Raw genomic sequence first — 24,335 nt, forward strand, 5'->3', positions numbered from 1 at the left:
CTAATTATAAAAAACATTGTCCAATACAAATGTGGTCAGTTTCTACTGTAATTGAGGTTTCTAAAAAAAAAAAGCAAAGAAAGAACTACATCCACAGCTTTCGTATTTAGATCAAAAAAGATTACTGAATTCATGAAATACACCACCTTTAAATCTCGGTCACACTACATTACAGTGCCCTTTGTACAGTGTTGCTACATGGGTAAGTACATTGTAACAAGTGTTGTAATATGCGTCAATATTACATTATGAAACAGAACACACTATAATCCTGATGTGCAATAGTTGATGCTTGTTATAAAATGTTTTTCAGCACTGACACATATTTTCAAAATGTTCTACTGATACTCATAAATGTTAAGTGTATTAAGTTAAATGTTAAGTGTATCTTTGCAAATAGGTAAACAATTGTTACCCTGTACTTAAAAATATACAGTAACTACACTGTAATAAGGGGCACTGTAATATAAAGTGTTGACTAAATCTCACATATATAACAGGTTAAAGCTAAGGTACATAAATCGTATCACATTAATTCCCAGTCAATACATAAATTACAGCATTCACACTACTAATAAATGGAAATTCTACTGAAGTGCAATCCAAAATTCAAATGAAATATTAAACCAAGCGTCCCATAACAAGACAGTCTGAATGAGTATTAAAATGCAAAACGGTTCCAAACACTTAATAGTGTTTTAATTAATAGTGAATAATAAGACATGATTTGGAAACACTTTTAATCACTAACAACACACTATCAACTGTCCTTTATAAGCCATTTATACATTTGTATATAATGGACTATTTACCAACAAATGTTTTTAGTTATAAATTGTAAATATTGTGGGTATTGTGTAGGAATGTGGAAAAGGCCTCTCACCTCTATCACAACCCCCAAAATATTTACTAATTAATTACTGATTATTTATAACTGTTTACAAAACATTTTAATAGGTAATCATCTGCAGGTAGTTTCTAAATGGCTTATAAAGTATAATCATTAAATAATCATGGGTTTCAGTTTAGTTATAAACTGTTACCCATGATTCTTATGGCAAAGGAGAGGATGAAATGTATGTACAGGTACAAGCCCCAGATTGGTGCAGAAAAATCTTCAAACCTGTCATGATCATATTGATAATCAGCTTTCTGTTTTTGGTCCTTATGCATACATGTAGTAGTGTAACAACCTATAGAGGTGAGCACTAGAATGGAAAGAAGATTAGGTTTTTCAATCTGTAACAGCCTAAATTGACACAAAAGCTAAGAATATGACATGGCTCCAAATAAACTCAGTGAGTGCGTTACTATTTCCTCCCACAGTGTGTCTCCCAGTATTTTCTGTTCTGCTCAGTGTGAGCATTGACAGAGACCATGAACAAATCTGTCAGGAATAAAGTGGTCATAGGAAAAAAAAAAAAACTAAAATGTAGTATTCATGTGCCATGGGCAGCATGGCAAGGCTGTGAGCCTGGTTCCTGGTTCCCAAATCTTCTACTGCAGACAGCCCAGAGTCATATCTCAGCCAGGAGCCCCGAATTGTCTCATAACCCGTAGGCTGTGGAAGAAGAGGGGAGAAGACAACCATTTATTCACCTCAGAATTGACCCTGGATCTGGATACTTGCTTGTTTTTTTAGTGTTGAGGCTCCTGACCTGCAAATCCTTGGACCTCAGTACAGGCCACACTCCTTCAGGTTGATCTTGATGATGACGTCGGTGACTGCGTCGAAGACAAACTGCACGTTCTTGGTGTCGGTGGCACAGGTGAAGTGGGTATAGATCTCCTTGGTGTCCTTCCGTCTGTTGAGGTCCTCAAACTGACACTGGATGTAGGCAGCAGCTTCCTCGTACGTGCTCGCTCCTGAAGTACACAGCAGAGAGGAAAAGATGAAGAAAAGTGAAAGTTCATACAACAGTAATGTACTGTAAGGGGATCAAAAAATGCATTTTTAAAAGGTGCTCAAAAGAAGCACCTTTGTCAGTAAAGTTAACCTACAGTGTCAGATCCCAAAATAGGTATAACAGTCAGGACCCATCAGGAATAAGAGAAAAGTCTGGGATATCCAAAGTGACAAGCAATGCAACCTTAATACAACAGGGAACTAACATGAATAATTAAGGTTTCTATTTTGACTTGATCTCTATAAAGCTTGAGGAAATGATTCAGCAGCGAGTGAGTTATCCACAACTGTTAAATATCATGGGTATGAGGCCCCTGCTCAGTTTCTGTCTCATTATACGCAAAGCAAAAACGTTCAGGACAAACAATGCATCATCTGACATTTAAGGAGTGAAATCCTGATCAATTTGTGTGTCAACCTAAGCTAGTAATACGGAGCAATTTCAGAGTAACTGTGGGGTAATGCATACAGGACATTAGCCTGGCAGTGACACACAGTGACATTTAGCGTTATGTAGCCTTTATAAACATTTAATATGTCTACATGCTGTAGATTAATGAGAAATCATACGATAATTCATGGTGTCAAAACATTCACCAAATGTGGCTCAACCCTTTTCCACTCAATGTAGCGTAGTATTTGCTTATATATCATGTAACAAGTATCTATGTGGGTATTATAAAGAGTTTATGAAGGCTTCATAGGCCTCAGAGTCTGTAGTGGGTTTAAGCAGGACCACTGTGTCTCACCAGAGTATTCTGGGTAGCAGATGGTGAGGGGACTCCTGCTGATCTTCTCCTCAAACAGATCCTTCTTGTTGAGGAACAGGATAATGGAGGTGTCCGTGAACCACTTGTTGTTGCAGATGGAGTCAAAGAGCTTCATGCTCTCGTGCATACGGTTCTGCGGGAGGAGGAACAACACAACCAGGAACCTGAGCTTTGGCACAGTACGAGAACAGATAATTCATCTCACAACTCAATGTATATACTTGAGTCTCTGATGGGTCTGATCTACTAACATAGAATCTGTGAAGTAAGAAGTCCTAGTCGGTTATTGGTGTGTAGGCAAACTCAGAAAATTTGATTCAACAAGCCATTCAGATTTGTCTCCCATTTTGAGGTCAGAAGGGGACTAGAAGTATAGAATTATACCGCCCCCCACATGAAAACAATTCAGAAACATCCTGCTGCATTTGCATTGTTTCTGCAGGCATGTTAGGAGTGGGAGTGGGGAGCAGCAGCTCATTTGTATTTAAAGACACAGACACAGAAACAGCCCGTCTAAAACAGGACTGAAAAAGAGGGGTACTGTAGAGGCATGCTAGAATGTATAATCTGAGTGGCATTTTCAGCAAAAATATTCAAAGACATGATTTGGGGACCCAAGAGACCTATATTTACTTGAAGACCTTGAGACCCATATTAACTGAAAGGGGCATGTGTTTCATTAAGTGACACACAGTAAATAAAACCAATCATCTATCAATGTCACAAAACGGGCAGGACAGAGGCTGCATCCTCCTCCTCACCATCTCTTCGTCTTCAGCCAGGACAAGGTCATAGTCGCTCAACGCCACGCAGAAGATGATGGCAGTGACTCCCTCAAAACAGTGGATCCACTTCTTTCTCTCTGAACGTTGGCCACCTACATCAAACATCCTGCAGAAGACATCAGGTTAAACACAGATAGTAGTAATACAGTAGTAAAAAATATATTGTTGATGAAGATTCTCTAAAACCAGCATAAAGGTTCAAGACACACATGCACTCTTTTTAATGCACAGACGACAGCCCATTGCTCTCATTCTTTTCCCATCAGTGCTGTAATGCCATGCTTGTCTAGGCTGCTCTCTGCACCTGGGACTCTCCGTAACCGAAAGAGCGGGGTGACATTGACAGATGACAGCATATGCCCCTGCAACGATCCAGGCATAATCACTTAAGGAATCGAGCTTTGTTGAACACGCCTAACCATGTAGGGGTAGGACCTATGTCCACCCCCCCCCCATTGTTCTCTGTAAAGCACATAGTGTTACCTCTGTGTATGAAATGCGGCATACAAATAAAGTGTTGAAAAAAAGATTTGATTTGATTATTATTGTGTCCAAAATCAGTTATCAGTAGAGGTCAACCGATAAATAAATAATAATAATAATAATAATAATAATAATAATAATTTGCCACTGTCAAATAAATTAAACACCTAAATAAATAAATCTTGATCATCAAACTCAAAGTAGGCTAAAAAGGAGAGTACTGAAAACTCAGAGGGATCAGGCCTACCTGTCATGTTTCTTGCCTCAAGCGTTAAAGCCTCTACTACCTGCATACACCTGCCCTCTGTCACCTGTTAGGCCTGCATGTCCCACAGTGCATAACATATTTCCTCTATGAATTAGTGTGTTTCACTGTGGAGAATTAATTAATTCAATCTAATTAATAGCGACAAAATTAGATAAAAAGTATACAAAATATGTAAAGGAACATCCTTTAGTGTGATTTGGTGGATTAGGCCTACATTGTTTGAATATTGAATATTGTCTATTTACAATGGGCGGAAGCCATCGGCCACTATCGGAGCCCAGTTCAGCCGATAACGATAGCTTTAAAAACGTCCTAATTGGTCGACCTCTAGTTATCAGTGTTATCACGGTATTGTGAAAATGTGCTGAAATTTTTCAAAAACTACTGATACAGACACTGAAATCATTTCACCAAGTTTTATATTGAAAACCACAAAAACAATTAGCAGCACTATGCTCTTTTCGTCTGCATAAACATTGCATAGTGTGTCTTGGAGACTGTTGCTAACTTTGGTTGATGCTGGACAATATTTACAGTGAGTTTTCAAAATTCAGAAATCAAACATGATAATTTTATTGTGATGAATTTAATCAAATTTTATCACGGTTTATCATTATACTGGTTATCATTACATCCCTATTCAGAGGTAATACCAGTAGGGCGCCAACTTCAGGTGAATCACTCCATGAATTGGCAGCCTAGAATGAACACACCAGTGGATTACTTCCTAGTCCGGTTGCGTAGTCAGTGACAGAAAGGTGAGTGGTAGGGTTTAGGGTCAAAGCCGCGCCATGGCTAAACTCCGACCCTCTTATTCCTGCGACTGTCCGTTCCTGCGCCATGCTTTCGATATATGCATGATTTTACAGAAAACTGAAATGAGGCTTGTTTTTTATCTGTCTTAAATCAATGAATCCATTTACAATGAAACAATTTAATCAATGAAACAATTTGATTAACGAAAAGGCCAGTTGTTAAAGGCAAGATTGCAACTGTTTATGAGGACAAAATAGTCTGTAAAATGGGTGTCATGGTGGCCACACAGTCAAATGATTTTCTAATTCAATTTTTCCCTGTAAATAGGTAATGTAAAAGCAACAGGTGTCTATGTCCAAGCATTAGATAGTTCAGGCCATTTCCAGTGTCTGTTGTGTTGGCAAATTATCAGCATAGCCTAGGCCTACTCGGTGCAATGAACGCCTCGCAGGAATATCATACGTAAGATGGTGCCATATCAGGGGCTTTCACAGAGTAAAACGGGAAGAATAAGGCTATTTAAGCAAATAAACAATCAACACGCACTCAAGTTTATCACAATATAACTAATAGTATTTAATATAGGCTAAGTAAAATGGAATAATACTTATTTAGATATTTTTTCTGCCTTTGGCAAGGAAAGTATATTTCCAGCGTGTGTTCATGAGAACAACAGTTTCCTGTTACAACACAGAACCCCAAATCCTGTTCTAAAGTAGAAGTTGAATTAAACTTTTTATAATGGGACAGGGAAATAAAGGAAAGAAGGGTGATATAATTTTGTGAGCACCAAACAACCCAACAGGCACGATTACGCATGGCCTTATTATGCACAGCCATCTCCCTTGAATAGCCTACGCCTACAGTAGATTTGAAAGTGCTAATGGAAAGATTGTTCCATGTCATGACCTGTTGCAGATTAAACTATATAGGGACATTACAGTCAGTCATTTACATTAGTCATTTAGCAGACGCCTTTATCCAAAGTGACTTTAATAACTGCATTTAACGTCGGTAGCCTAGTCATTGTACCACTACTCGCCAAAACTCACAAGTTACAGTTCCCTAAAATCATTGAATGTCCTACATTCATTCTTGATTCATTAATTTGTTGTTGATGGGGTTCAACGTGACGATCGCATACTGTATCTGTACCTCGGTAGTGCGTAAATCATGGTTCCCTGAAATCATAGTTGTCATACATTCATTCATTTATTCCAACCAAAAAATTCTAAATATTTAAAGTAGCATTAACAGGACAATATAACTGATTATAAACTATCCAACGTTCATTTGATATGAACCCAACGTTTGAATGGCCGGATTAACACATCCCTATAAACTATCAAAAGCATTTGGCTATTTCAATTCCATTAACACATATTTAAAGTAGTATTTAGAGGACCATATGACCGATTATAAGCTGTATGTAAGCTCCAATGTATCCAACGTGTCAAGCAATCTGATTGAATTGCGACAATTGCCTGGCAAGGCTCCCAAACGGCGTGGTCTGGTCCTCCACGGGAATAACTTGGTCACAACAATCGCCTGGCGCGGCTTCAGAATGGCGCGGCTTTGGAGAGAGACCTAATAGGTACAGTATACTGACTTGAAGTAGAGCTCTTTGAAGGTGAAGTGGGTCTCCACGATGCCGGTGGTCTTGACCCTGGTCCTGAGCACGTCCTGCTGTGTGGGCACATAGCTCTGCTGGGAGATCCTGTCCAGGTCATTCAGATAGCTGGAAGATATGTAGACAGTCTACAGCTATTAATGAGACCATACAATCTCATATGTATATAATGCTGGGGGTCTAATTCAAACTATGAAAGCTTTGACTGTAGTATATTTTCCGACAACACTGCCTACTTTGTATTGCGTTGACTAGACATGGCCAGGGTTGGAATAAGGAAGACCTCTAGAGGTCTCGTGGATCTGCAAGTGTTACATAAGTGCTCTCACAATGAAAATGTCCGTATTTGTGAATAAGTCATAGAAAACAGTACTTTAGAAATCAACACACAGGATAAACACCCATGACCCAATAATCTTTCAAAAATATAACATACATAGTAAGACCTCAGGACAGGATAGTCCAGTCTGGGGAACGGGGGGATATGCTCTTTAGAGAGATAGCAGAGAGGAATCCATTAGAAGTGATCCTAAATATGGGCTCATATTTTGATGGATGATAAACATTGGCTGCTGGGGTTGAGTGAAAACAGAGAGTAGGCCATTACTGATTGGACAGACTGCACCTACAGGCAAGACAAGGCCTGTGTTTCCAAAATAAAGACCTGACCTTCACACTAACCTACATTCCTCCAGGCCATGTGAGATAAAGATGCTAATGTTAGCCCCATCCTATCATTTATCATTAGAGTCAATATTCAACTTGGGACAAAATACCTAATATGTCTCAGTTCAGTGTACTAACACTGTAAATGTTTTGTTTCAATATTCAGTTAGTCTTACAACTGCACCTTTCCTTCTAAACCGTGAGCCCTTTGGTACACATACACAATCCACAGTAAATATTGCACACTTCAAATTTGGCTAATTCCAAATGTTTCTTAGACTACAACAGTTGTGATGGACTAAAGAAATTCAGACACAGTTTATTGTAATCTTACACATTGCCTTCTGGAATGTCATCAGCTGTGCAGCTACATTCTAAACAAGCTCACACAAGAATGAGGAGTGCAAGACCTGTCTTGTCTTTCTTCCAGTTCTTACATTTCTGTCAAGGTCTGCTTTGTAAAACAAACCTTCCTATGGTTTTTATTGTACTTAAAATAACACAAATCGGAGACTATAATATTGCTTTCATCAGTTAGGGTAATCTATGAAGACACTGGATAATATCAGAATTTTTTGTGATTTGTCAAGTACATCAAAATATCATCTCGGCTTTCGACACGGTGGTTTGGCACACGGTCATTAGTGAGTAATGGTGTCTGACAATGTCAGCTCAGCTGAACCTGAGCTGCAGAGGCATCACTGAGCTCTTACTATGAGGCGGAGTCATTGAGCTGGTATTCCCGGGATCTGATGAAGCAGGCCTGGACACCACCGTCCGTCCACAGCCTCCGGATCAGGCCGGTCAGCTCCGCGGACATCACCCCCTCCTCCGCCGAGCTTGCCAGAGCAAACAGCTGACGGGCATCATCCTGGCAACAGAGATAGTCCCCCATTCGTTAAACAAATAAATAGCACAATAGGAAACCACTGAGACCACTGTGCTACGTACATTCCAGCTCTGCTACTTAGTCTAAACAGATTGTTTCATTATGTCTAAGCATGTTTCAAATTGTAAGAAGTACCATGAAAACTATCTCACTGAATCGGCCATTCATGCCACACTGTGACTAAACATACTGCTCGTGATGAATCTCCAAAGTCTATCTTTAGGCGTCCCATGGCTCTGATGATGGCTATGATGGACTGGATGGTGTTACTGTAGACCACCACTTTGTACTGCTTGCACTCCTCTTCCGAGTAGCCATCTTCATGGATGATTCTGGAAGGAAAGACATTGAGGATGAAATTTTAGAAAAAACAAGCAACAGTGCAACACTTACAGTGCCGCCTTTCTCTCATGCTGGACAGATTCATCTAGGTTTTGGTTTGTTCACTCATCTGGGATAAGACATTATCGTAAACAAATCCTCTGTTAACGGTGTAGTATTTTCCGCATCAGCGAGTGTTCAGTGCTTAATGTGGGAATCCGGGGGAGTCTATTCAGGCCCTGCCAGGCTCTGGCTGGCCTTTGTAGCCATTGTTTAGTGGCCTGTTATGTAAAAAGGGGGGCTTCCTCCTCTGCCTGAGTAATGCTAAATCTCTGCATCCGCAGCACTTCGGACAGAGATGAACTCGACCGCAATCCTTCCTGCACCGCTTGTCTCTCACCCAAGAGAGCTGAACCTGGAACTGGGTTGGGGTATGCTGGTTGTCACTGTCATCATCCCGGATATGAGGACAGTTTAATGCAGTGTGTGAGTTTGATAGAACACTGTTTGGATTGTCAGGTGTGGCCAGTGTTAATGGGACTCAAGTGAACTTACTTCATCTGCTTCACTATTGTGCTTTTCCCAGATTCCCCAGCACCTGGAAGAGAAGCACATAGGATTAAATAACAGTCTGCAATAACAGGGATGGGCACAGAAGTAATTTTCGTAGCCTCTGATTCACATACAACAGCCAAGATGGTTTTAAGCAGTTTTAGAATGTTTGCAGTTTTAGAATTTCTCTCTGTTCTAAGACTGAAGTATTGGCTGTTTTATGTTAATCCATCTTTACACATCTATAGAAAGCTTCAGCCATAGAAACTATTATTCCCTCTCTCTCTTCTCTCTCTCTCCAACTCCAACTCTCTGTCCCTCCTCAGATGTCATCATAGCATATGAAGCAAGAACATAGCAGGAAAACAAGTTCTGTGAATACAGCCAATATGAGCTGCTCCCTACCAGGCCTCTCGCAGAGTCAGTTAAGTATTTCATGCACCAAGACAGGGGTTCAGTGTGTGAGCAAAAGATATGGGCACTTGACTCTTCACTAAGTCCCGCCCCCCTTGGTTACTGTTGCTACGCCTGTCAAGCTTTCGCACATCAATATGCCGTTTTCAACTATATCAGTGAGAGATAGTCCAAATGAAATAATAGCACATTTCTGGAATAATAGTTATGAAATATCAGAGAGATGGACTGCAATATGTATTTGACAGCTACATTCACAATATAATTTGTTGGTGGAGTATAGACCTTAAGGCTCATTTATGCTCGACATAAAGAACGCAGACGGATACGGACAGAGCTTTCTGTCCGTACTCTGCGACCATAGGGAGCCAAAGCGTAAAAACTACGCCCTCTACTGGTTTGGTTTGCACCAGTCCTATCTTTGGCATGGGAGAAAATTTTTAAAAATAATTCTTAATCAATATCAACACAAAACTTAACGACAACACGTACTACTGTGGATAGATAAAGCAATAAGCTACTAATTACATCAACCTCCATCGCAATTATGTGCGGTTTCACAAAGGTACTTTTTAATTTCTTTTACGTTTTGGTTATTTTACAGTGAACTACACATCCAGGTACTCTGGCGTGTTTTGTGAGCTTCACTGAGAGTGCAGCTTACCAGAGCACTGTGTTGGTGTGCTTCATAAACATGAGTCAATTGCTCTTGAATTAGAGCACATTGCTAAATTATGTAGCTGAGAGCAATCCAGTGATGTCCACCTCTTGAAATTTGGTCGAATTTACTGACCGGTAGATCAGAAAAGTTCTGATCGCTAACGTTATTAGCATAAGTGAACGGAGTAGAACATGGTGAAAATTAGCATCACGGCTAGTGGACGTTTTCTGTTTGGTAAGTCCTGTCTGAATGAGCTTGGTTTGACTAACGTTAGCAAGCCAGTTATCTATCCATCTACTATTGTGTACAATGGTAGGGTGGACAATTGAATGTGACAAATCTGACCAGATTTGCAGGACAGAACAAGACAGGTTCATCTATTGACATAGCCAGGAAGCACATCGGCATCATGGGAACTGTAGTCAGTTTACACCCAGTGTTCCAAAAACCGTTGTAAAATGTTTTATTCTGTCTTTAACTGCACAAACATTATCAAAATCGATAAACGATGACTCAATGTAAGTGCCTTAGAAACGATGTGAATAACAATGCAATGCAGCCAAAAATATAATTTTTATTTAAAAATTGCAATGCAATTTAATACAACGGTGCGAACCGTACCACTAGAGGGCGCTTTGTCACTTTACCTCCCTATTTTGTCTGTATTTTGCACATCTTCTGAAAGCTTATGGATACGGGTGAAATGGAGCAGTACCAGGGCCTTACCACCAGAAGTCGTGGGGGCAGTGTAGCCACAGTTTAAGCGAGACACGTCCAGACACGACAAACAGAAGAAGCTTTCCTTTTTGAAAGTGCCGGATTTAAATGGCGGAGGTTTTTGAGGACAGGCTGTGCCCTCTAGTGGATGTATTCAACGTATACTTAAGCTACCGTAAAGTGCGCATGGAAGTATGTGGGCAGTGACTGTTATAACGTATGAAATGGACGGATAGATTTTTCGTACGAAAGGGGAGCATAAATAAGCCTTTATTCGCAAAACCCGGAAGTAGCTATGAAGACAGGGCAGCCGCGTCTATTGTGTGCTAGTTTAGCTGAGTGCAGTATGGTTTCATCACGATAAAAAGAAGAAAAGTTTGATCGGAGGTGTGGATCCATACAAAACTGACGTAGTCGCCATGAGTAAAGATCACTCTATTGCCAATTATATCCAGACATTTATAACTATTTTGGGCATACAGTAATGTTATCGGCAAGGCTCATATCAACACTAGCGCTAGCTACACTCATTTAATTTCATTTCAAACTGAGGTTTCCGTCATTTACAGTACCAGGCAGATTAGCTGCACCAGGCTACAGTGATTGACCCACAATGGCATACCATGAGATGAGAGGCAACACTTAAACATGAAATAAAATCTCTTGACCACCGACATAGAGCAAGAAGGTTATTTCCCCCTATAAAAGTGCCGCCACCACCACCACATCTAACAGGGCCGGGGCATAGCCTATTCAAGATGGTAAAAAAGGATACCCTTCTCCCCTCCACCTTGGTGGAGAGAAAGAGTTCTGTGGACAAGAGTTTATTCAGGCTATGCATCTTTTAGTTAGGTTACTACCACGTTAGCTAGCTAGGTTAGATAGCTAAACATTAGCTAGCAGAGAGAGGGCTGTAGTTACAGAGCCGGTAACATCTGAAATATGAACAGATTGGTTCATATTTCGTTTGTTATTCATTAAGTATTATTAAAAACATCTTAGGCTCTTGACATGTAGGCTAACAACATGCTAGCTATCGCTCATTGTTTTGGATAGCTAGCTGTAGATAGCCTATGTTACCAGGCTATATTTTCATTACCCACAGCGTAGATAAAAAAAATAGCACCCCAAATAACTGTCTAAGACAAATAAAAGTTGGACAAACAATATATGAAGTAATCTAATGATTAGAGTAACCTATTTTTTCTGAACTTGGCTGAGCTTCCCGAAAACATCGGTGAACAATCCCTGGGCTTGATCCATGGGTTAATGGGCTTGTTCTGAAACCTTGACAGAACTCCTGTGCCTAGTTACGGTTGCTAGCATAAGATTGGACAGTGGTCATTCTAGAGAGGGGCTTAGCGAAGGGTCACTAGCATCTCATGGGAACATTCGGCACATAGGAAACCATTAGACGAGCATAAAAGAGCCCAGAGCCTAAAAGATTACAGTGAAGCTGCTATCAGAGAAAGCTTAGTTAGTTAGTGGAAGATACAGTACCAAATGGGGCAGCCCTTGAGGGAGGAAAGAAATAGGAGCCAACCACCATGCTGTTGAAGCAGTAGTGCGTGGCACTATAATGATGTGTGGATGTGAAACAATGAAATGTAGATTGAGCCCCCTTCCCGAAGATATTCTGTATCTTAATTTTCAAGTAGGCATCATATCGCAAAGGGAACTTTCCGATTCCAAAAAACTGTTTTGGCGGTCAATATCTGAAAAAAAAAAGTCTAACGGAGTAGGGATGGGACTTTCTGGCAAATCTGCCATTCAAAAATCACTGGGGAAAAATCGATTTTTCTTCGAAAAACACATCTCGTCATTGCTCGTCTGAGCAACTTTTCCGGCCAATAGGGCCTATCCTATTTCTTCATATTTTTATTTAGAAGTATGTGCATATCGACATGGTCGGGATGGAGACAGGTGCACAGTCTATTGACAATAAGTCCTGCCGCGGAAAAGACCCTCTCCGAGGGTATGACGTTGCGGGTACACTCAAGTACGCATTCGTCAGTTTTGCTGTTCCACACAGAACTTTTCGTTGGCTGCGTTAGCCACTGCATGTCTGGTCCGGTCGAGTCTCGGTCTCAACTGACCTCACGCGCTGCGTAAACGACACCTACGACTTATCCTAGGTTACAGTACTCAAACTGTCTTTCACGCGTGCCTTTCTCCCTCTCGCGGACTCTCGCGCAGCGAAAAACAAGACAACTAGTTTTTTATAAGACAAGATGAACAAACGATTATCAAATTATTAAATCGATTTCTAATAATTTAATGACTATTCGATTTTTCGAAGATCATGTCCCATCCCTATAACGGAGTGAAATAGGTAACGGGTTGTTGGTTAAACTCACTCCCCCAATGTAAATACCATCCACCCATGCCTAGGAAGAGCTAGCTTTTCATTGGCGTAGCTGGTTAAAATGGTATCTGTCTCACTGGAGACCTGGGTTTGAATCTCAACCTGGGCATGCGGAAATATATGGGTTACAGTAACATTAAATGCCTTCATCACTACAACAAAGCGCTTGCAAACAGGAAACAGTTGTTGAGCTCGAGCCAATGCTGAGCTGTTTTCCATCACCCTTAGTGATATTATGTTCTGCTGGGTGTCGGAGAGCACAGAGGGCACAAAACTGAACCTGCTATTATTCAGGGGTCTGTTTGAAATCTAAACATACACTACTGTCCCACTCCCTTCAGCTGGTGGTTTGAGAGAAGCAACATACTGTACACAGATATGAGAGAGAGAGATAGAGAGGGAGAGGGAGAACTGATTGCCTAATTGGTCTATAATCTAAGGGGTGTAAAAGCTGTACATTCCTGAGACATTTGTGAGCGTTTTAAATGGAGCACAATCCACCAGAGATTCATTTCCATAAACATCTAGGTAGGATTGGAATTGGCATGGGACTGGGTTGTTATATAGACACATCTACTGTGCAACCACAGTCATTGAGAGAGAGAGAGAGAGAGAGAGAGAGAGAGAGTGAGAGAGAGAGAATCATGACAAAGATGCTGTTCTTATGAAAGAGCTGGCAGTCAACACACATTGCATGTTCTGCGACCTTACAGCACAACTAAGACAAACCTACATCCTTAGTGGAGTCAAGTAGGCCTATAGCAAATGTTAAAGTTGTATACTGTTATACAGTCATTAGAGCATTATTACAGAGTAATACATTGCTATCAAAAGGCTAACATGTATAGTAACAACAGGGAAGTGTGACAAGAAGTCAGAAGTTAGTTTTTTCAAGGGTGGATTTGGGAGAACATGGCTTGATGAGATATGTCCCTAACCTTTTCATTCACTCATCCTCTCATCAGTAAACATCACCTGATGGCCTTATGGCATTAAAACCAAACAGCTGAACACAACCACTCTGAGTATGTGCCTCTTCAGTTCACAGTGTCATCCAAGCACATTCTAGGGGGCCTACAATGCATGTGCACTGTGACCACAGAACAGGCCTCATTTAACAAGAATTTGAATGGAGATACTTTTATGAATCACTATTTGTGGTCAAACAGATTTTCACTGGAAAGGTTTCCAGGCTTCCAGCGCTGAGGTTTGGTGCTGAGAGACGGAGCCAGAATGGCATCGTTTCCCGTATTTAAAGTGCACACAAGGGAGGAGGGCAGTGCCTGGAAAATCACTTTCCCCTCTGCCATGTGGTCAAGCCTTAAAAATATGAATGTTTCCACTTTGACGAGTCTACTGTTGTGTCGACTAATCTTCTGTAGCACATTTTACTACTTTGATCTTCCCCTTGAGATTAACCTAGTGACGATATCATTCACGTGGGAACCTTATTCTAGATGCTGGGTGGAGGATCCATTGGCAACCATTTCTCTAGGCTGAAACGACCACATCACCACTCCCCCTGCTTGCATCACATGCTTAAAGGCTTGGGCTCCCAAACGATCTGGAATTGTGACACTTCTGAAGTTAAGACAACATATTCTCCTTGGTATCATGGACAGACGGGTATCCTTGTGGTACTGAGCTGTATATTTTGGCCTAGTCCGTAGGCTACTGTGTGTCTGGCCACTAGAGAAGAATGTTCACCTCTGGGCACATGTAACAGATGTTCTGATCAGTGTAGTGCCCAGCCATCTCCCTCTCCTGACACATTCCATACAGACCAAATGTAGCCTACCTGAAAAATGACACTGAAATATATATATATTATCCTACTACAGCTACAAGTCACCAACAACCACATTAGTGGGACTGAAAAGTCTTTGGGATTATGTTTTTGTCCAGAGGTAGTGGTGTCATTAGGGCAGCAACTACAGTATACCATTAACCTGTAGTCACAGGGAACGCAAATCACTGAAAATATGATATGTGTAAATATATCAACCCCAAAACAATCCCCATCCCTGCATAGTGTTCACTTTTAACTTCACAGTGAGCTGTGGACTATTAACTCAAGACAGGATGATAAGTCGCAAAACAATGGTCAAATGTAAGCATGCACGGGAAATTACAGCATTGATTTAAGAGCATAGGCTACTAGTTAGTTCCATTAATGTCTTACCTAGTAACAGCAGTTTGACTTCTCTGGACGCTTTATCCCCATCTTCTCGTAGGTTCCGATCAATCATTTTACTTCTCTCCACAGCCGCTTTATCCTCAGCGCTAATTGTGCAACCCATTCTTAACGGTTTACTTGTATGCTATTCTCTCCTTTATTGGTAAAATATTAACGCTTATCGAGTTCCCCAGCCAGAGACACGGCGAGTGAAAGAGAGAGACACACACAGAAAGGCGTTGGCACTTACTGTAGCTTTTGCCAACTAACCCCACGGGGGAGATGCTGGTAAACTACGCCACCAAAAAAGTGGTTAGGCTACTTTCTAGGTGAATGTTGCAAGCTGTTGAGTAAATCTCGCAACTTTCTATCTTTTTATAATGGCAGTAAAATTCTGAATCTAGACTGTAGGCAATATGTCTAAAGTCGTCAACACAGCTTTATCCATTTGCGAGAAAGCTATGCTTTGTAGCGTTGACTGGAGACAAAAAAAATAGGCCTACACCATAGCTACTTTAAAAAGAAACACATTTTGTGTCGAAAAATCGAGTGGTAATCTCTATCCTGTTAGCTTCTTTGCCGTAGCCCTTTACCCACTTTGAAGTTGCGCAGACGCGCGCTTCATATCAGCCACAGCTGGTGCGCGAGGAAAAGGAAAAGGGATAGATGGGAAATGTAGTCTTTGGCAATAGTCAAACTCAAACCGTCGAAAGTGGGCAGAGCACTGACTTCTGTTCAAGTAGCCTAGCCTAGTTTTTTATTTTTTATTTTTTTTAAACCAGGGACTAGGAGGAGGTATGCGATTTAATGAGTTACTGCTTTTTATTTAATGGGGGGTCTTTGTGGTCGACTTACAGTATAGGCCTATGTTAAGATTGACAGAGAGAATCCTATGCAAATTAGCCTGCCATCAGTTTCTGATGGAAGTTTTATTCCCGCGGCTGGGCTTCTGCGACTTTCACCAGCTAGCCTACAGTAGTTCAGACTTTCATTAAAATACAGTAGCTTAGGCCTAAACATTTTCAAGAGAACTGGTCCAAAACGCATCGTTTGTGTGATAGGAGCGCCCCCAGTGAAATTCGAGCTTAACTGCACTGATTCACGTTGACCATCTGAGGGGAAGAGGTCATGGCTGCATCCGATGGGCACACGCAGTTAGCCTAGCCTACAGTGTGTAGGCTACAGGTAAGAGCCTAATAGTAATTGAACAATAGGCCTAGTTGCCATCTGACTTTAGGCAATGAGAAGCCCCTGGCTCAGTAGGACTCAGTACTTCAGTTATATTTAATTTCGATTTTTGCTATAGAGGGTTATTGATTTAGGCTATTGATTCCCAGATAGCAAGCGGATCTGGGCCATATACAGGCCAGATCTGGCCCTTGTGGCTTAGTTCCGGCCCATATATGGCCCAGAATCATTACACATCCGCTTGCTATCTGGGTTGTGTGATTGGTTTATTTATCAAATACACTTGGATATAGAATAATTAAAACAAATATACTAGTCTTTGTGATTCTGAAAATAATGGGCATACATTCATATGTTTAAAGTTTTAAAGCCTATATCTTAAACATCCATGAGTAGTTCTGAGTAGTTGTACTATGATCCATAGTAGTTCTGTAGGCTACACATTCTACAGGTTTGTAGGCGCATCCACTCTGCTCCCTCTTGGACATGCCCCTGGCTTCTACCACTCCTCCTGCTCCCTCAGAAAAGTAATTGGCGATAAGTTGCCATGGAAACAGCTGATCCCAGAGAAGTAAGGAATAGGCTATGTGAGTAAGCCATGTTGAATTGGTTCACCCAGTTCCTCTTTAGGGTGACTTAAGGCAAGCAATGATGTGAATATTTAAAAAAAACTTTGACAAAAAAGTTCAGTGATAAGTGACCTTTCTTTAGCGAAGAGATTTAGATTTCAACCCAACAACAATCAAATATGGCTTTTAAAACTTGTCCTTAATTGAGGCCTACAGATTAATAACCATGTCAGTTTGGATTTTTTAGGGAGCTTGATCTGTCACAGATGTACAGGCCATCCTAATATTTTGTGTGAATGATACAGGCCTATACAGTATATCACAAGACATTCAAGATTCGTCACATGTAATGTACGTTGTATAGTCACAGATAATTGTTGCTGCTGGCTCCAAGATTGTTCTACAGATATACTCTAATACTCAATTTACAAGTTACAAATGTACAAGTTACAAATGTACAATTTACAAAATTAAAATTTTACAAATGACACAATAGGTAGGCCTACCGTTTCTATAGCCTACAGTAAGTATAAAATTAAGCTGGGATGGTACAGATAAAGGTCTGGATGGATTATGTACATGCTATATATGGGTATGACGTACTGTACATGCTATAGATATTCTAAATAAAATGTTGAGGTAGAGTCATTAAAGGACTATGCTCGTTTTTGACAACCTGGACCTTATTTACGACATATTATAAGAAGTTTGACTCACCCAGATCACTTTTGTGTTGTTCGGAGGCCTGTAGAAGAAATTTAAAATCCAGCGCGAGCCAGTATATCCATGTAATGGCGGCGCACGGGGCATAGGGAATGCAGCTTCTCAAAATCCATTTTCGGCCGCTAAACGGTTGTTTTCATCAATCACATTGCATGAATCGACAGTTGATATTCCTCTACGCGAGCCATTCTTTCGGTTTTCAAATACGTGGTCTGTAGCCACTGTAATATGATCTTTACAAGCCTCTCCCCCACTTGCTCCAGCACGCATGCGCACAGGCCAGCGCGCAGCCTGCTATTCTCCGGCTCACATTCTCTGCGCTACGATCGTAGTTGGTGCCGAGAATATTGTCGTCGTCATTCGTCAGCAACAATCCGATCGTAGCGCAGAGAATGTGAGGGAGCATAGCCAGTGTAAAGATCATATTACAGTGGCTACAGACCACGTATTTGAAAACCGAAAGAATGGCTCGCGTAGAGGAATATCAACTGTCGATTCATGCAATGTGATTGATGAAAACAACCGTTTAGCGGCCGAAAATGGATTTTGAGAAGCTGCATTCCCTATGCCCCGTGCGCCGCCATTACATGGATATACTGGCTCGCGCTGGATTTTAAATTTCTTCTACAGGCCTCCGAACAACACAAAAGTGATCTGGGTGAGTCAAACTTCTTATAATATGTCGTAAATAAGGTCCAGGTTGTCAAAAACGAGCATAGTCCTTTAAGGAGCCGGATGGCTTGCGGGAAGAAGCTCTTCCTGGGCCTCTCTGTGCTCGCCATGTCAGTGAGGTATCTCTTCCCTGACCGTAGCAGAGAGAACAATTCATTTCCTGGGTGGCTGGGGTTTTTCAGGATCCTGTTGGCCTTGGTCTTGCATCTTCTGGTGTAGATGTCCTCGAGGTGGGAGAGTGGCCCCCCCAAGGTACATTCAGCTGACCATACCACTCTCTGTAGGGCCTTGCCATCCTGAGAGCTGCTGTTCCTGTACAAGATGGTAATATTCCCAGTGGTACAGTCTCTGACATGCTTTCCTCACCACAGTGTCTGTGTATTGACCATATCAGGGTCTGGACGTCAAATCACTTACAAGTACACAATGTCTTTGATGTAATGATATGGATATAACCCTCTTTTGATGTAAAAATCAGAAGGCATTGAGATTACAAAACACACCTGCAAATGTAAATGTGTCTTATATTATTATTCATTTGTAGGCTTAAATTGACCTACATTACATTAATCTGGAGATGTCCCAATTTCATCTTCTTTTGAGATGATACCGCAAGGTTTGCGCTACTGTGGATTCATTGGTGAATGGCCAGTAGGCCTATATCTTGCCGCCTCTCCAATCAACCTAGCAGCAGTCACCTACACTGAGAGAGAGACCTCCCTTCATGCACTTTCATTCTGCTGTTGAAAACCGCCAGAAAGGTCAGACTGTTTGAACGGCTTCACCAACCTCCAGGAGGCTCCCTCCCTAGCTTAACATCAAAGTCATGAGTCACTTCATCAGTTAGGCAGCCGCACAGAGACTTGCGACACTAGAGAGAGGATAAAGGGAGAGAGGGATTAATCAATTGATGGAGAGAGAGAGAGAGAGAGAGAGAGAGAGAAATGGGAGAAAATAAGAGAATTAAAAGAATAATACCTGCAATACACGTGACTGTCCTGCCGTGGAACAAAGGTGACGTCCTTTTGTGCACAAACGCTGAAGATGGCAGCCAGGTGCTGCTGGCACGTCTTCTGTAATCATACTATGATGCCACCGCTAAAACAAATCGGACATTTACAGTTCCAACATCAGCAGATTTCTTTACATTTGAGCACGACCATAGGTCGCCTTGTTGAGGTGTTATTCCCTTATGGGCAACTCAAGCGCAGGCTAAGGTCAAAGGCAGACAGCTAGGTCAGTGTGTGTGTGTGTGTGTGTGTATGTGTGTGTGTGTGTGTGTTGGGGTTGGGGGGGGGTAGCTTATCAAGTTCTGCAGCTTTACTCACAACATCCCACACTGACAGTCATTCATGATGAGTCTGTCAGTGCTGCCGGCTCCAAATGTCACCCACTTTCATCTCGTTCCCATGGCTTCGTCTCACCTCTGTGACATCATCCCATGAGACCTTCACAGCCATATCCCCCCTTGCCTATACAAGCATACGCAAATACACCTGTACTCGTCTCGCACACGGGTGCAGGTACACACACACGCAAACACACACACACACACACACACACACGCACACACAGTCACACATGTGCATGCGCAGCCACACATGCGTACAGTACACACACACACATACAGTCACATGCACAGACACACATGCATAGGCGAACATGCAATACACACACACACACACACACAATGCACACATAGGCCACTTGAGGCCCCCGCTACAAACCTGTGGTACAACAACAGCCAGTGACCACCAGGACAGTGAGGAGATGGACACCGGAAATTGGGAAGGGTCTTAAGTATGAACTTGAGACAACAACCTGGGAGGTGTTCAGTGAACCTCACGGGGAGGAGATCGACGGAGCAGTAGATCGCTGGAGGGAATACATCATGTTCACTAAGGATTATACTGTACCAACCAAGATGGCACGCTGTTTCCCCAATAACAAGCCCCGGATTACCAGTGACCTTATATTAAAGCCTTATCATCACCTGGCCAATGCCATCCCTACATTGAAGCATGGTGGTGGCAGCATCATGCTGTTGGTGATGTTTTTCAGCGGCAGGAACTGGGATACTAGTCAGGATCAAGGGAAAGATTAATGCAGCAATGTACAGAGAGATCTTGATGAAAACCTTCTCCAGAGCGCTCTGGACCTTAGACTGGGGCGAAGTTCTATCAAAAACAATCGAACGAGCTATCTTTAAACAACTGTCTTCATATCTCCACCAGAACAACCTCCTGGACCCCCCACCAGTCCAGGTTCAATGCTGGCCACTCAACAGAGACTGCCCTCCTTGCAGTGGCATTCACTCCATGCTGCAAGAGAAAACTCTCTCTCTTCAGTCCTGATCTTCCTAGACCTGTCAGCAACATTTGATACGGTAGACCAGATCCTCTCCACCCTCGAGGAAAAAGGCTCTGGCTCTGCACGCTCCCTGTTTGTATCCTACCTGTGCTCATCCGGGTCCTTGTCATCTCCCACCAGGACTACTGCAACTCCCTCCTTGCTGGGGCCCCGGCATCAGACATTAAACCCCTGGAACTTGTCCAGAAAGCTGCTGCTTGACTGGTGTTCAACCACCCCAAGTTCTCCCACACAACTTCCCTTCTCCGTTCTCTACACTGGCAGCTCGCATCCAGTTTAAAACTCTGGTACTAGCCTACAGTGCAATGAAAGGAGCAACTCCCTCCTACCTCCAGGCCATGGTCAAACCCTACACCCCCCCCCGCCCCCCTCGATCACTATGCTCTGCTACTTAGGGGTGACTGGTTGCCCCGTCACTCCGAGGCCCTTGTGGTCGATCAAAACGGTCACAGCTCTTCTCGGTCCTGGCCCCGCAGTCGTGGAATTAACTGCCCGCTGATGTCAGGAAAGCAGAGCCATCTTTCACTGCAGGCTCAAAACTCACCTCTTCAAGAAGTGCTACCCTCTAAGCACCTATTGTATTTTTAGTTTGCTATTCTTGCACTTTGCCTTCAGCATTAGATTATGCTCTTAGTCACTTGTTTCAGAAAGGAGATGCACTTGTGAGTTCTGGCCAGTAGTAGTACATTGGCTTTACCTATGTTAAAGCTCAATGAGATAAGTTTTTTATAGTTCATTATTCACCTTTACTTGCTATTAGTTTATGAATTGGCCTTACCAAGACCCCAAAAATCGTTTTGTGACATGAGACTGCATGAGAACCTGTGAATTTATTATTTTCGAATTTCGGTGTACTGGCTAGTACACTGGCGAGCAATCTTGTGGTGGAAGTGGAAGTGATGTGTTTTGCATGTCACAATATCAGGAAGGCAACAAACACTTTGCCCCGCAAAATTACAAAATCAAAATTACAAATCTACATGCACATAAAAGAAAGAAGACTGGTATTACCTGCACTTTCCTTCCAGAAAGTCCATTGAAGTAGCTCTTCCAATCCAGTCTGCTCTACGCACGTTTGTTATAATATTTTTTCCCCATCATTACAGCGAGTGAGTGGGAAATTGTGGGAAGTGTGGTTCTTAAAACGCAGTACCGATTTAATCACGACCAGAGAGGCTGCCAAAGTGCTGAGATATCTCATGTAGCTTTAAATGCAATTATTGTAAGTCGCTTTCGATAAAAGCGTCAACTAAATGACTGTAATGTAATGTTTTTCACCTATCAGCAGTTTCTGGTCTGAGAGTTTGAATAAAATGGTGTATTCATGATATCCATGCTGTGCTTTGCAAGAAATGTGCATGTTTCTCCCGAAAGACCCATTTTGCAAATCATATTTGAAATAAAGTAACCAGCTTTGGACTTGCAAAGGTGAAAATCGGCATTTTGACTATTAATTTTTAATGATTTGATTCATTTTGATAGCGATATAGCAACGAGGAGGTCAAACTCCATTTCTGCATTTTAATCCAGCTGTCACCAATGGCCAAATCTATATATCTCAGAAAATATCCTGGAGGAACTTCAATCAGGCTTTAGGACATGCTCTTAATAAAATAATCAGGGAACTCGATTCTTGTCCTATTAGACCCAAGTGCAGCGTTTGATATGATCAACTATGACATCCTAATCAATCGTCTTGAAAGGCTGGTTGGTCTCTCTGACTCTGTTAAACTGGTTCAGAACATACATCAAAGGGAGAAAGTTCTACATGAGGCTTGGAGATCATGTGTCTAAGAAACATGATACCTGCTTTAGGGTTGCACAAGTTTGGGGCTTTGGGGTTGCACTAAGAGCTGCCACTCAGGGATATCATTAGAGAGCACAATGTATGTTTCCATAGATAATGGAGATAATGGGAAAAATTGATTCATGCTTGCATTTCAAGCCAACTCGACTACTGTAATGCACTCTTCACTGGCCTCCCCCCAAAAAACACTGAGAGACTTCAGCTCATTCAAAACTCTGCAGCTCGACTATTAAACAGAACCAAGAGGAGAGAGCACATTAGTCCAGTCTTAGCTGCTCTGCACTGGCTTCCGGTAACGTTTAGAGTTTTAAGGTCCTCCTCCTTATATACAAAGCCCTTAATGAGTGAGGACCAAGCTACTGTATATTGCTAACTGTCAACTACGTACCTTTAAGATCATCCACTGCTGGTTTACTAGAAGTTCCCAGCAACAGTCAGAAGAAAATGGGGAGTACAGCCGTTGTCAATTATGGCCCAAAGCTATGGAACACAATACCTATACTGTAGATATCAGGGAAGCCAGCTCACTAGATACTTTTAAAAGAAAGCTAAAACATATCTCTTCACTTTTAACTAGCTCCTTTTGCACTTGCGTGCTACTGCACTTTTTCTGTATCTCACCAGTACAATATTATATTAAATTGCATTCATCAATATGATACATAATTAACATAATTAATGATAAAACAATTAACTGGAATAGGCTAAATATTCTAAGTCTGATGGGAAGGTGCAGGCTGGGTCACACCTAACCAAGATTTTACCAAGATTTAGGAGAAATCTGGACACATACAACGGCTTGTGATTGGCCAAGATGCATTCGAGAGGCATACATTATTTCTCCACAACGGCCGGTATATACACCCGGCATCAAACATGTTCTAAATCATCAAACATGATATAGTGGTTGCTATAGAAACCACTGCGTTTCCAAGCTTGCCCAAGATAAAACAGCTGTGAACAAATAGCAACAGAATAGCAAAACAATGATGAATGAAGTTATTTTCGATGTGAATTTTAATATACTTGGCAAAGGCAATAAGTTTGACACATGGTGGGCAAACAAGACTGCCGGTGAAGATAGACGAATGATAATGTCATAACGTTAGATTTGGGTGGAGAGGGACTATAAAAGTTACTAGTTGCTATGGAAATTGTATAACTCTAACCATAAATTAACAACTTTTCAAAGCTAATATGAGCAATAGATGTATTTTGTTCTCAGAATTATGTTTTCTGTTGAAAGGGCACATCAGTTCCAATGCTCCCAATGCTAATCCAGCACAATAAGAGCGGGATAACCAGCTAGCTCATGAACTCACAACAACTAGCAGCAGCTTCCATAACATTAATGGTAGCGGTCAGTGGCTAAAGCAGTTACACTGATGATCCCTCTAACGTTAGCTATTTTGCTGCAGTTGGTTCAATTTCTGTTTCTGGACAAAGCGGAACTGGTTATATTTGCTCGTATTTATTCTGTTCACAACTTCGCGATCGTACAGCCAGGCACAGAGCTCCAGAACCCCCTATGCCAAGCCGAGCTGCATCACCTTGTGGCCGGCCCAGAGAGCTCCTGTTGTGGGTACAAGCACAGGGATAATAGTTCAGTTTGTGGTGCTATTTTCCATTCACTGAGTATGGTTATGA

General features: G+C 41.8%; 1 protein-coding gene across 1 annotated transcript; it reads right to left on the reverse strand.

The window, feature by feature from the left end:
* Nucleotides 1-772: 772 nt before the first annotated feature.
* On the reverse strand, nt 773-15,497 carry gnai3 (guanine nucleotide binding protein (G protein), alpha inhibiting activity polypeptide 3). The gene is made up of 9 exons (XM_084436265.1): nt 15,366-15,497; nt 9,030-9,072; nt 8,344-8,485; nt 7,978-8,135; nt 6,578-6,706; nt 3,438-3,567; nt 2,656-2,809; nt 1,659-1,866; nt 773-1,561 (listed from the first exon to the last, which is right to left on the reverse strand). Exons 1-8 carry the CDS (start codon nt 15,481-15,483, stop codon nt 1,676-1,678), a joined length of 1,065 nt encoding a protein of 354 aa, XP_084292391.1. The 5' UTR covers nt 15,484-15,497; the 3' UTR covers nt 773-1,561; nt 1,659-1,675.
* Nucleotides 15,498-24,335: the final 8,838 nt, after the last annotated feature.

The sequence above is a fragment of the Borostomias antarcticus genome (genome assembly GCF_949987555.1).
Source record: "Borostomias antarcticus genome assembly, chromosome: 3".
In the NCBI taxonomy this organism is placed as follows: Eukaryota; Metazoa; Chordata; class Actinopteri; order Stomiiformes; family Stomiidae; genus Borostomias; species Borostomias antarcticus.

Excerpts from the sequence above, each read along its gene's own strand:
- gnai3 (XM_084436265.1), bottom strand. The coding sequence starts at position 15,483 with ATGGGTTGCACAATTAGCGCTGAGGATAAAGCGGCTGTGGAGAGAAGT. Across the intron at positions 8,136-8,343 it reads TTGGAGATTCATCACGAGCA|GATGATGCCCGTCAGCTGTT; the intron begins GTATGTTTAGTC and ends CTCTGTTGCCAG. Across the intron at positions 3,568-6,577 it reads TTCAAAGAGCTCTACTTCAA|GATGTTTGATGTAGGTGGCC; the intron begins GTCAGTATACTG and ends TGTCTTCTGCAG.